The sequence below is a fragment of the Triturus cristatus genome, chromosome 12, assembly GCF_964204655.1.
Source record: "Triturus cristatus chromosome 12, aTriCri1.1, whole genome shotgun sequence".
Taxonomy (NCBI): Eukaryota; Metazoa; Chordata; class Amphibia; order Caudata; family Salamandridae; genus Triturus; species Triturus cristatus.
Window position 1 is genome coordinate 664,722,357 of NC_140595.1, and position 14,432 is coordinate 664,736,788.

The following is a 14,432-nucleotide window of genomic DNA, read 5'->3' on the forward strand; positions in this document are numbered from 1 at the left end:
AACAGTAAATAAAACTAGGTGAGTGATAGGGGCAAAAGAGGGAGGGGCTGTGGAAAGTAAAAACTGAGTGCAAGGAGAAAGTAAGATAGGAAATAGAAGAGTGGTAGTCATGGGCGTAGCTTCAAGAGGGGTATTTGAGGTGTTATATCCCCTAAAGAATATATTTTCTGGAAAATAGTTGGGTAAAAGTGCTTTCAGTCGGGCATGGTGAAGTATCTGTCGGATTTCACAAGGAATTTTTACAGAAACGCACACACTCTCTCCCTCTCTGCTTTGAAAGTCTTCAAAAATACTAGTTATTTTACAAAATATTGTCATTTCTCTCTTAACACCGCTACCAATTTGCATTTGTCTCCCTTTCTGCTGCCCCTTTAACACCTCTCATGTGCCCTGTAAGTCAGATAATGTATTTTAATAGTAAAAAAGAAGAGTGGAGCCAAGAACAATGGCGAGCCAGCAAGAAGAGTCACTTTTATTTTCTAAAAAGAACCCTCACTCAGCTACCTAGTTGGTGACATGCTTCATCATTGGGTTCCCACCAGAGCGGCCGAGTGCCTCTCTGGTGTGCTTCAATGCCTGATTATAGCGAAGCGGGTTTTTAGATTGTGATTATGCAAATCGTGATAGTGTGGGAACTAAAATTGCTTTTACCAATCCAAAACTTTATTGGTGGAGTGGTATGGCAAGGTTAAAACACTAAAGGTGAGGTGGATGTAGGACTGGGTAAATTGACCAGTGACATCGCTATATGGTGATTGAAAAGTGGTCTACATGTTTCAGCCTCTAAAGTGCCAGTAGCGAGGCTTTCTTCAGGACCCAATGCCACGGCGCTATACACTCGCTAAGGTGCACCCCGACCTGTGGCATCGATGAGACCGCATAACTTGCGGTTACTGTACCACCTTCAGAATTCCTGAAAGTGACGTTACTCTGGAAAACAAAGCACATATAGAGACAAATTTGCCAACAGACAGGTTACATATAATCAACACTTTGACAAATTGTAGTGTAAGTGACAATCTTCATGCTACAATGGTGTGCCCTTCGATATACAACTATAAATGGTAGTTTGTATCCTATGGTGCCTTGTGCTTAACTGTATGTGCGAGTAATTATTTGGAACACATATATCCTGGCTACATCCAGAAAGAACAGCAAACTATGCCGATGTAGTGATGCTAATTAGTGCAATAATGACAAAGTGAACTTGACCATTAAAATAAACATACTTTGTCGTGTGGTTAGTGGCATCAGAATTAAGAATTCGCAAGAAAAGTAGCAGATGGAGAGCGACTGGGCTTACATAATGCGTGGGATACCCTCACAGGTTTGATTATATATAACCTGTCTGTTGGCAAATTTGTCTCTATATGTGCTTTGTTTTTCAGAGTAACGTCACTTTCAGGAATTCTGAAGGTGGTACAGCAACCGTAAGATATGCGGTCTTATTGATGCTACAGGTCAGGGTGCACCTTAGCGAGTACATACCGCCATGTCATTGGGTCCTGAAGAAAGCCTCGCTACTGGCACTTTAGAGGCTGAAACATGTAGACCACTTTTCAATCACCAAATAGCGATGTGACTGGTCAATTTACCCAGTCCTACATCCACCTCACCTTTAGTGTTTTAACCTTGCCTTACCATTCCACCAATAAAGTTTTGGATTGACAAAGGCAATTTTAATTTCCACACTATCATGATTTGCACCATCACAATCAAAAAACCTGCTCCGCTGTAATCAGGCATTGAAGCACACCAGAGAGACACTCGGTCTCTCTGGTGGGAACCCAATGATGAAGCATGTCACCAACTAGGATGGTGAGTGAGGGTTCTTTTTTTAGAAAATAAGAGTGATTCTTCTTGCTGGCTCGCCATTGTTTTTTGGCTCCACTCTTCTGTTGTTTTGTACTGTTTATCAGGGGGTCCAAGAGTGGCTCCAATTCCTCACCCTCTCTCTCTCTTGTTGTTTACGAAGATAATGCATTTTGACATTATATTCCATCGTGACTGTTGGGAAATCGGAGACTCGTATCCCTCCAGTCTTACTGAACAAGTTACACCCTTGGTGGTAATGAATAACGATGATTGAAAGATTATGGCAGGGGAAAAAAAGACAGGGTAGAGAGTAGGGGAGGTAAGGGGGCTGGTAAGTTTTAAAAGATTGTAAAAGACGTGAGCCGCACATTTATCGCGGAGGTGGGGCTGGTTAAACGTTAGTGAGGAAGGGAAACAGTTACAGGTAGGTGGAGTGGGGGGCAGATTCTCTATTAGGGCTCTGGGGCTGAGCCCTCCTGAAATTATTTTCTTCACATTCCTGTACAAATATTACATAGATTGATTTATTTAGAGATACAATCATATCACTAAACAAATCCATGTATTTAAGTCTGGGCTGTTTGTCCCAGGCTGGTCGCCCTGCCTTGCCCTGAATCAGGAGACGGAAGCCAGGCAGTAAATCAACTTTCTGAATTGTGGCGCACAAAGCAGGGCTTACTGTTCTAAAGCCCTTCATAATGAATCTTATAAATGTAGTCTATGGCAGTATTCTCTACAGGCCAGTGATGCTGTCAGTTTCAGGGTTTGGGACATTGGAGTCTCCCTCCTGGCGTGAGAGCAGCCGTCCGTCATTCACAGGCATAGATTCCACCCTTTCCCATTCGTCACACATAGGAGTGGATGCAAACATGTGTGATCTGGTGACTTGTTCTTGGTAACGGTAAGTGTTAGAATACTAATCTTCTATTATGCATTTTGTTCTGAGACCCCTAGGCAAGCTAACCTCCCCCACTGTGACACCCCAGGCCCTGGCTGCATGTCACTGGCTCCAGTTAGAAGTGGAGATGCAGCATTTGTTCCCCTGTGAAATGGATGCAAAAGACGGGCAGGCCAGTGTTCTTGTTCCCTTGAGAAGTTGATACAAATATCCAAGTCAAGGGCAAAGACGAGATATGTGCTGTAGGACATTAAAACTGGCCCAATCTTCATGCCCCTAACAACATTAATGCTGATAACATGGATTGATTTATGAACTATGAGTGTTAAAAACATTAGGGCAATGCATGTCACAATTTAGTTCCTCTCTTATTTCAAGTTTTACTTAACCGTGCCTCCCTCTGAGTTAGCTATTTAATCATGTTGTGTTTCTTTCTGTATTTATTTTCATGCATACTTTGAGCTGGGCAGGTGTTTATGAGGGGCTTTGATTGAGAGCTCTGACGCTAACCCTGAAGCCAAAGCAAAGTGCCTGTCAGTGGGTTGGCCTCTGCAGAGCACTCAGAACAATGGTCATGTATTCCAGTTGTAATTGCAATTTTGTGAAAATGTGTGTGAAGGGGGGCCACAGATGGCAAAATATTTACAGGGCAAAAGTAAAATAAATTGCCTAAATGTGAGCGAGTGCAGTGTACGTTTGTACTTTGTGAAGTGAGGGAGATGCAAGGAAGTGCATTCGGGGAGGGGGGAAAAGAGGGTCCTGAAGAAGAAGGAAGCTAGGAGGTTGAAGATGTGCAGATCTTTTTTTCTTCTGGAGAAGGATCCAGCCTAGACCCCATGTATGTCCATGCCTGGATGACCCTTAACTCCTACAAATCACATTGCCCCACAAACATTCTTTAATTAGGGTTATCCTAAGGCCATAAAAATGAACTTTTTAAGGCACAGACAGGGGATCTTTCTGTGTGCTCAGCACCTTCCACCATGGCGGAGGACAACAGCACAAGACACTTGCAGGCTGTGTAACATCAAGAATGGCGACATTTTACACCTAATTTGCTTATGCAGGGAACTGCACCAAGTACGGCAACAACTTCTAAAAGAACCTCTCAAACAGAAAGGCATCCGCACCAAGAGGCAAGCAGTGCTGGCCTGCTTAAACCCTGAAAATATCCAACTGAACTGAAGATTGGTAAAATTCCTTATGTTGGTTGAACAAAAAATGCCCTAAATACCAAAAAATGCTCTACAAAGCTTTGTTACCGCAGGCTGTCCAGCAGAAGGGAAGAGGCCTAAGGATAGACTCCCAGCAGCACAGGGTTAATCCTTGCAAAAAGTCAAGATAATTTGTACAACATACTCAATACAATTTGACAAATGGGCAAGAATGACTGGAGCAAAAAAACCTGAGACTGCACCTTACAGTATCCAGCGAGCTAATGCCATTCATTAATAACAATTAATTCTGATTTTAAACTGTAAAGAATTTTCTACCTTTGGGTTTTAACAGGTTTCAGCCGAAGATTTTTTCTTTTCTTTTATAATTACAACAACCAAAAAGGCAGCAAAGGTGGATAGATTCATATTGATTGTCTGTTTAATTTCTTTTTATTCTTTTAAGTGTTAATATTGCAATGGTTTTAGTTAACTATGCAAAAATAAAGAAACTTGAAACATGTTTATCCATTAAGCTTGCCCGCATCACTCACTACATAAAATTCATACCAAACTTTAATGCTCACCACTTTCAATTTTCACCAGCCGCCACAAATCTGTGTGGCACAGTAAGGGGCATGGTTTGAGGGAGCACTCAAGACACATACGCTGTGAATGAACCACTTTTTCAGCATTGAACGGAGAATGCTCTGCATTGTTGCTCTTTTCAGGAGAGGTCTGCGACTATGAATCAGGCGCAATCCAGCCTTGGATTGGCAAGGCGGGCAATCGAGCATCGGCTGATGAGACTCTTCCTTAGGCCAGTTGGTGGGACTTTTTTCCATTAAGGACTCCACCCCTGGTGGCGTGAAAGGCTGTTGTAACAGCCTTAAACATGACCCCATGCACGTGAAGTCCGGCCAGCGGCTTAGCGTCAGAGGCAGAATGACAATGGGGTGCTCTGCAACTGTCATAGCATGAGGTGTGCCTGGCTCTCTCTGGGTGTTGCAGAGTCTGCAAGGAGCTGCTGATGGGAAACCATTAGCACCTACTTTTCAGGTGACTGCAGATTGGAAGTGAACTGGAGCATCGGGTGGTGGGGGTTGGTGAGAACCAGTAAGAGAGAGACTCGGTTTAATTTTGTCCTCCTCCACTCCATGCAAGCAGCAGACGTAAATCACATTTGTCTGCCAGATAATAATTGCTACAGTCAACAGGGACAGGTTGTGGCCTTAGTTGATGCCGAAACTGGGAAACCAACCTCAAGTCCCAGCATCAGCTCGACATACTGCGATTCTGGGCAAATCACTTAATCTACATGTACTACCCCAAAAAAAATATGCCCCTCTGTAATGCTATCTGGTGCTCACATAAAAAGCTTCAATGCCTCTGGGCCTATTTCATGCTATATAAAACTGCATGTAAGAAAAGCACTGATTTGTGTTTCTTTTTGCATTTACACACTAGCATCATTCTCTTTCTCAGAAAGCTCGCACGATGTTAGCCACAAGTAAAACAACAAGCATTGGCATAGCCAATAGGTCTCGCCTTTGGGACCTTATAAGTGTTTAGCCATGCAACAGTTGATGTTGCACCAAGGATATTGTGCTGGTTAACTAAACACTTATAAGGTCCCAAAGGCAAGACCTATTGGCTATGCCAATGCTTGTTCAATATGATATACAAGCTATAGTTGCTGCTTATTTATCTTATGCAACTAACAACCATTGACAAAGCCAATAGTCGTGACTTGTTGTAGGGATGATGTTACATGTTGTATCCTATATCTGGATGCAATGACAGAAACAGCAAAATACAAGTCGGGCGGCAAACAATGCTAAGCACAGATTTTTAGCTTACGTGTTTTTAAGCCACACCCTTATTTATATTGGCCACGTCCCTTTGTGAGACCCCCAAATTTTTCATCCCACTTAGAGCCCTGGGTGAAACGACACCTCTCCCCCTGTGCATGCTGTGGATTTTTCATTATTCCCACGCCTTAAAGGTGCACTTTGGGAGCTGTAGTTCCACTGCGGCGTGTGCTGAAAGCAGTAATTGCAATTTATGGTGCAAGTTGGGAGCTGTAATTATGCAAACTCTGGCATACTGGTAGCAGTGTACCAAAGAAGCATTTTTTAGGCTCCCTCATCCGTTAGTTTACAGAAATAAAACTATTCCCCACCCACTTTCTGGCGCATTATAGTAGCTACCTCCCCCCACCCGCCTCCTTTCGCTAGCCCTGCCAGTACATCTGTTAGACACATCAAGCTGCAGTTCGCCACTTTAGGCTTCTTTCTAAACATACCCATCTCTTACCTTGTTGCCTTTATTCCCTGTTTCTTTAACTGCCTGGATTAGACTGGCCCACTCTATGCAGGCGCCACGGTCCATGCTCATGCGCACTGCAGGGCTCAACCTTGGGAGACACCAAACGGCAGATGTAAGAGGGATCATCGGTATCTCGGGAGGCCGATCAGAGAACTTCTAGAGCCCTCACAACCCTGTCCGCCAAGAATATAAAATGGATTTATCATGCTTGCAAGAGAAACTGCATATGTTTTTAAGCAAACTCCCCACTAATAACGGTCAGTTACTGTCGTTCAGCGTCCGTCACTATGGCGAACGCGTCTGACTGTGCCGCGGGAACAGCGGCGGGAGAATCCACTGAGCTACGAAGAATGGGGGAGCTTGAGGCGCAGTGGACAGCATATTGTAAGTGTGCTGAGGGGCAAAGGTAACGTATTGGGTCGGGTAGAAAAGGGAAAAAAACACTACTTGGGAACAAAGCGTTCAAGGGACCTGAAGAACTGTCCACACTGAGTAGTCCACTTCTTGTCTTAAGGCATTGTGGGATAAGTAGTTCGTAACCCCACGTTTATCAAAGCATACACCCTCAAAGAATGTGCAGCCTCTGACGCGAGAAGCCCCTTCCAAGCGCACACTTGGGAGAGCGAGCAGCCCATCTGTTTTCAATTATCGCGCCTGCGTCTGTGCGCGCGTGCGCGACGGAAACAAAGAGGGCGCGCACGAGCAGCCCATCTGTTTTCAATTATCACGCCTGTGTCTGGGCACGATAATAGAAAATAAATGCCGCCCGTGCGGGTAACCGCAAGCATTAGGCCGTGGGTGTCAAAATTGGGACAAAAAGGTTGGACAAAAAGACGCCTTTGGCCAATTGCGTGCTGTCATTTTATAAAGACGCACGCAAAGGCCAATGGAATGTCAGGACTTCGAGCACAAGCTTGCTCTCTCATGCGCGAAGTGCTGGTCAGCTCCAAGAGGCCCTCTCCTTCGAGCAGCACATGCGCGCTGCGCTAAGGCTCGACCTAAAGAACACAGATGCAGCTGTCACCAGTCTGTAAACATTGGAGGGCAACTCTTAAGTACTGAACAAAAATGAATATCATAAAAACCCATGGTGGGTGTAAAAGGCAGTTTAGGTCTGTGCAATATTATGTTTCCCAGTAAACATTAATCAAAACATCCTCAGCAAACGTATGGATAAACAAGCATTTACAATGCAATGGTCTCGGCATTGGTAAAGTTAGAGCTATTGGCATTGCTCATGACATTATTTTTGTTTATGTTTTTGTTTTTAAAACATTTAAAGAAACAGCATTGTTATTTACAATGTCAATAGCTTAATCACTCTCAAATGCGAGACCTATTGCATTTACACCCACACACAGAGCCACCTACACACACACTGGTTAAGCTATTGACATTGTAAATAACAATGCCGTTTCTTTACATGTTTTAAAAACAAAAACATAAACAAAAATGTCATGAGCAATGCCAATAGCTGTAACTTTAACAATGCCGAGACCGTTGCATTGTAAATGCTTGTTATTGTTGATATCAGTGAAATTACCATTTTTGTTAGCTCTCTGGGTCGGTAATGGGGGGCACTTTTCTTTTGGTTCCCTAATGCGGGGGGGCCTTTTCTTTTGGTTCCCTGGCCTATTTTTTGTCCCAGTCTGAACCTGACAGATGTTTGGATGGAGGAGAAAGGGGAGCTGTTCCAGGGAGGTTCAACCTCACGTGCTTGGTGACCTCAGAGCTGTGGAGGAGAATTTTAATTTTCTGGCTACTCCTTAGACCTAAAACCTATATACATCACACACTAGTTCAGAGACTCTGCTCACTAACACCCAACCGCAGAGAAAATCCAACAAACACCAATCTACACTCACTCAGAAGGGGCAGGGCTGGTCTCAATACATCCTCGTGTAACGAGCCTCAGCAGTAGTTTTTCGAAGTTCTATATTCACTTCTTACTTTGGTGGTGTAAAAATGCAATATAAAGGAGAGAAGTCCTCTCTGGGCGAAAGTAAAGGAGGGAAGTGAGACTTACGCAGAGGTTGGGGTAATGAGAATAAGACCGAAGGAGGACAGGCCCGGGAGAGTGGAATAGAAGGTGAAACATGGGAAATAAAGTAGGAGAGAAAAAAGGGGGCCTTAGAAATTAGGACATACAATAGCGCGAGTGAGAAGATGGGAGCTGCTGTGACAAGGGGATAGAAAAAGAGAGGGTTACAGGCGGACAGAAAGGGAAAGGAGAATGCCTATGGAAGGGAGACAGCGTGGCGCTGCAAACAGCGTGAAGAGGAGAGCGATAGAAGCAAGGGCGGCGTACAGCAGGATAGGGGAGGGTCAGAGGGGATCACGAAAAGGGAGAGAGGCGCTCGAGAGGCAAACACAAGCAGAAGGGGAGGGCTGAGAGGAGGGGCAGAGCGGTCCAGGAGGGGGCGTGTAACCAACCCGGAGGAAGCGAAAATGGCAGCAAAGTGAAACATGGGAAATAAAGTAGGAGAGAAAAAAGGGGGCCTTAGAAATTAGGACATACAATAGCGCGAATGAGAAGATGGGAGCTGCTGTGACAAGGGGATAGAAAAAGAGAGGGTTACAGGCGGACAGAAAGGGAAAGGAGAATGCCTATGGAAGGGAGACAGCGTGGCGCTGCAAACATCGTGAAGAGGAGAGCGATAGAAGCAAGGGCGGCGTACAGCAGGATAGGGGAGGGTCAGAGGGGATCACGAAAAGGGAGAGAGGCGCTCGAGAGGCAAACACAAGCAGAAGGGGAGGGCTGAGAGGAGGGGCAGAGCGGTCCAGGAGGGGGCGTGTAACCAACACGGAGGAAGCGAAAATGGCAGCAAAGTGAAACATGGGAAATAAAGTAGGAGAGAAAAAAGGGGGCCTTAGAAATTAGGACATACAATAGCGCGAGTGAGAAGATTGGAGCTGCTGTGACAAGGGGATAGAAAAAGAGAGGGTTACAGGCGGACAGAAAGGGAAAGGAGAATGCCTATGGAAGGGAGACAGCGTGGCGCTGCAAACAGCGTGAAGAGGAGAGCGATAGAAGCAAGGGCGGCGTACAGCAGGATAGGGGAGGGTCAGAGGGGATCACGAAAAGGGAGAGAGGCGCTCGAGAGGCAAACACAAGCAGAAGGGGAGGGCTGAGAGGAGGGGCAGAGCGGTCCAGGAGGGGGCGTGTAACCAACCCGGAGGAAGCGAAAATGGCAGCAAAGTGAAACATGGGAAATAAAGTAGGAGAGAAAAAAGGGGGCCTTAGAAATTAGGACATACAATAGCGCGAATGAGAAGATGGGAGCTGCTGTGACAAGGGGATAGAAAAAGAGAGGGTTACAGGCGGACAGAAAGGGAAAGGAGAATGCCTATGGAAGGGAGACAGCGTGGCGCTGAAAACAGCGTGAAGAGGAGAGCGATAGAAGCAAGGGCGGCGTACAGCAGGATAGGGGAGGTTCAGAGGGGATCACGAAAAGGGAGAGAGGCGCTCGAGAGGCAAACACAAGCAGAAGGGGAGGGCTGAGAGGAGGGGCAGAGCGGTCCAGGAGGGGGTGTGTAACCAACCCGGAGGAAGCGAAAATGGCAGCAAAATTACAACAAGCTTTCTCAATTGTTTGAAGAGAAGTAAATTGTTATTGCATGAGAGCAGGACGAATAGTAACAAATCACTTTTTTTTTAACGAAATCCTTTAAAAGTAGCAGATCAGCATTTTAGTTTCAGGCAGTAGTGCACCTGTGAATATGTACCTCATTTAATCGAGCGCCTTGTGTTGTACGAGTGGGAAGCCTCGCCACCATCTTGGGTACAGCGATGCTGCAGGAGAGGGCGAGATGAAACCGCCAATTATTTAGCCCTAAAACCCGATGATTGCTTTTTGTCTGGCAGATTCCTCATCGGCGCACCAGGCTGTCCTTCCTTCACGCAAGTAAAGAGGAACAAGTCGAAGGCACCGGAAGACACCACCGCCTTTCTCCGAGGCAGAGCAGAAATGCCTCGGAGAAATGCAGCGTCCTTTTCGGATTCGGGGGCGTGTTTTGCTGTTGTCTCCTCCTTGAGACTTCTTGCAAAAAACACGCCCCCCGATCCGAAAAGGACGAGGCCTAATAGGAATGACTGACCTCTTCTCCAATGGCTGGCCAGCATTCAAGAGGCCAGCCAATGGAGAACAGGGGAGAAGAGGGGCGGGTTCAAGCCCCTCTTCTCCAAGTCATTAAATCTCGGAGCGAGACTGCGCAAGCGCAGCCGAGACCTAAAAACACAATTAAAAGTGAGTTCCTAGTATTTTTGATAATTCTCTGCTTCTAAAGTATATGTTTTCTCATTGGAATGTTAATTTCCTATTTAATTACTGGCCCTATAAGCTTCAAATTACTTTTATTCCCACACATGTTTGTCATCTTTAGCTCCATTAACCTGACTAAAAGTTTCTATCTGCGAATGTGGTCCACTTTTTTTGGCTGCCCGGGCCGAATTGTGACCCCAATCCAACCCTGGCGCGACCCCCTGTTGGGAATAACCAACTGCGCTCCATTTTACGGTGATTATGTTTAAATCTGGAGTAGTATCATGCGACTTGTCATAATGCAAACAGATCAAAACACATGGCCCTTTGCCAAGCAAAGGAAAAGCAAATGATTTAGGAAAAAAGCTTCGTTTCCGGGTTTCCAACATCAGCGGCCTTGACCCCAGCCCCCTTCGCCCCCGCACTCTCTCCCAAACACTCACCATCAGCACTCTTGACGCTGTTCGCCCCACAGCTGCCGCAGCCCAGGGTGACCGTGTTAAAGAACTGCGAGGCGGCGCAGGTCCCCGGCCGGGTGAGGGCGATACTGGTCTGGGCGAAACCGAGAGAGGGGAGCAGCAGGAGGAGGCAGGCCACGGTGCCCCTGAGCCGATGCATGGTGTCTGTCGGTCTGTCTGCCTTCCTGCCGCGACTCTGCGAGCAGGGAGCGTACGTCGCTGGGGGCTCTCGTGTGAACAACCTGTGCTCCTACCTCTCGTGTGTACCTGTGACCATGGTTACCAACTTCCAAATATCAGGTTACAACACAGCACCTTCACTAGACGGCAGCACAGCCCCACCCACCGACACCTCCCACAAACAGAGCCCAGAGCAGCGCGTGCAGCACAGATGTGAATGGTGTGCAGTGATCAGTGTCACCCAGGCACGAGGAAACCGGGCTCTGGACCAGTGGTCGAAGTGCAGGGAAAAAAGTATGGGAACTGTGATGCTGCGTGTAAGGAGGTGGGGCAAGGGTTGGGGTGAGAGTGTGGGCGGGGCTAAAAAAACCTAAATATTCTCTACGTTTTTTCAGTCTTTCACCTTCTGGTAACTACATATAAAATAACACAGAGCTTACATGACAATTCATATGTTAATCAGTGGGAAATACACTAACTTACAATATGAAACCTCTATTAGTTAATGCACTGCACCAAATCCTGGTTGATGCGATGGAGAATAGCGACTTGTGTATGGTTAGTGCTACAGGGTCCCAATCTGTGACAGAAAGCACTGCGAACATGCAAGACATTATTTCAAACTTGCTTTACAGACAGTATAAGATAGGCTGCTACAGACTGCGCAAAATGGTTTAAGGTAAAAAGTGTTTCCAAAATATAGATTTTTTGCAGGGTGTACATAGTGCATTTTTGTTATTTTTTATCATTGTCTATTAAAAGCAAACAATTCACAGCTTAGAATTAAACTCCCTTATACCTCTCAAAAAGAATAAATGTGTCATCAGGAAGCAAATTTGTATGGTTACTGTCTTTTAAGAAAACAGGGAGCTCCCTTACAGTACCGCTCAAAATGAATAAATGTGTATCGCCAGGAAGTTTCAAGGGATTCCGTCAGCTAAAGCCAATACAGGCTTTCAGGCGCCCTTTACAGTTGCAGATTCGGCATTTGGCACATTTACACTTCCTTCAGGTAATCAGGCACCCTGCTAAGAAGACTTGTTTTTTCTGTCTTCCCCTCCCTCGATTTCACTGCTCACGAGGCTACCTGAATGACACTGTAGCTGAAGCTTTTCAGCTCCTGGAATTAACCGTCCCAGGACAGCTGACTTTTGACCAGAAGTAAGGGAACTGTTTTCCTAAAATTAAAAAAGTAAGGGCACGCCGTGCCCCTCAGATCCCCCCCACTTCGACCACTGATCTGGACACACTACTACCCCATCCCGATTTAGGTTTTACAGCGACCACGACAAAGCGGAGGAAGAGGGGGGCTGAACCCCGAGACAAAAAAAAGAATGCGGTCGTTTATGATACACAATGCTATTTTGCTTTGTAAAGTCATGTGTAATCTCGCTCCTACTTCAATAAAAAACAAGCATTTGCACTGCAATAGGTCTCGCAGTTATACGAGTTGGAGCTATTGGCATTATAAATGACAGTGCCTTTTATTTATGTTTTAAAAAAACCAAACTTAAATAAAAAGCATTGTCATTTACAATGCCAATAGCTCAAACTCCTATAAATGCGAGACCTATTGCATTGCAAATGCTTGTTTTGCTTTATAGTTGAGGTTTAGCTATGCATTGGGCACTGCGATGTTCTGGACGCTTTTAGAATACAGAGAAGAGAGCAGAGGGCGCCCCATGTAAGACACATCTAGGGACATCCTGTAAACGCTTTCATCCTCCCTAACACCAACCAGCTACCTCTTCCAACACATACTTTTTACGGAAAAGAAGCATGCCCTCCAGCATTTGTTTACTGTCTGATAACCAAGTGTTTGCCATTTGTTAGTAATGAATTAACAGTCGCTGAGCACAGCAAGACACCAACAGAGCCCTCCGGGCCAACGTCCTCCAGCGGCAAATGCAAACTCCTGTACGAAAGTAGCAGCATCCGTTCGTCACTACCTATATTAGTGATCAAAGCACTATTTCTAAACTTACAGCTATTTATATTTCCTTTTATTTCCAGCTCCATGCCATCTGAACATATCTCTTATGTGATGTTGTGTTAGGCTAGGCCATATTATGTTGTGTTAGGCTAGGCTACGTTATGTTGTGTTAGGCTAGGCTACGTTATGTTGTGTTAGGCTAGGCTATATTATGTTGTGTTAGGCTAGGCTACGTTATGTTGTGTTAGGCTAGACTACGTTATGTTGTGTTGTGTTAGGCTAGGCTATATTATGTTGTGTTATGCTAGGCTACGTTATGTTGTGTTAGGCTAGGCTATATAATATGTTAGGCTAGGCTACGTTATGTTGCGTTAGGCTAGGCTATGTTATGTTAGGCTAGGCTATATTATGTTGTTAGGCCAGGCTACGTTATGTTGTGTTAGGCTAGGCTATATTATGTTGTTAGGCTAGGCTATATTATGGTAGGCTAGGCTACGTTATGTTGTGTTAGGCTAGGCTATATTATGGTAGGCTAGGCTACGTTATGTTGTGTTAGGCTAGGCTACATTATGTTGTGTTAGGATAGGCTATATTATGTTGTGTTAGGCTAGGCTACGTTATGTTGCGTTAGGCTAGGCTATGTTATGTTAGGCTAGGCTATATTATGTTGTGTTAGGCCAGGCTACGTTATGTTGTGTTAGGCTAGGCTATATTATGTTGTTAGGCTAGGCTATATTATGGTAGGCTAGGCTACGTTATGTTGTGTTAGGCTAGGCTACATTATGTTGTGTTAGGATAGGCTATATTATGGTGTGTTAGGCTAGGCTACGTTATGTTGCGTTAGGCTAGGCTATGTTATGTTAGGCTAGGCTATATTATGTTGTGTTAGGCCAGGCTACGTTATGTTGTGTTAGGCTAGGCTATATTATGTTGTTAGGCTAGGCTATATTATGGTAGGCTAGGCTACGTTATGTTGTGTTAGGCTAGGCTATATTATGTTTTGTTAGGCTAGGCTACATTATGTTGTGTTAGGATAGGCTATATTATGTTGTGTTAGGCTAGTCTATATTATGTTGTGTTAGGCTAGGCTACGTTATGTTGTGTTAGGCTAGGCTATATTATGTTGTGTTAGGCTAGGCTATGTTATGTCGTGTTAGGCTAGGCTATATTATGTTGTGTTAGGCTAGGCTATGTTATGTGTTAGGCTAGTCTACGTTATGTCGTGTTAGGCTAGGCTGTGTTATGTCGTGTTAGGCTAGGCTACGTTATGCTGTGTTAGGCTAGGCTATATTATGTTGTGTTAGGCTAGGCTACATTATGTTGTGTTAGGCTAGGCTATATTATGTTGTATTAGGCTAGGCTACGTTATGTTGCGTTAGGCTAGGCTATGTTATGTCAGACTAG

At 45.1% G+C, this 14,432-nt stretch overlaps 1 protein-coding gene across 2 annotated transcripts in view; it reads right to left on the bottom strand.

Annotated features, from left to right (window-relative positions):
* The window catches only part of LOC146780066 (meckelin-like), a 400,358-nt gene extending 389,182 nt beyond the window's left edge, over positions 1-11,176 (bottom strand). For both annotated transcript variants that reach the window (XM_085637891.1, XM_085637890.1), the window contains exon 1: positions 10,901-11,176. In XM_085637891.1, the coding sequence (XP_085494017.1) occupies positions 10,901-11,075 (175 nt within the window). In that variant the 5' untranslated portion in view covers positions 11,076-11,176. The remainder of the gene's footprint in view (positions 1-10,900) is intronic.
* Between the last annotated feature and the right edge of the window lie 3,256 nt (positions 11,177-14,432).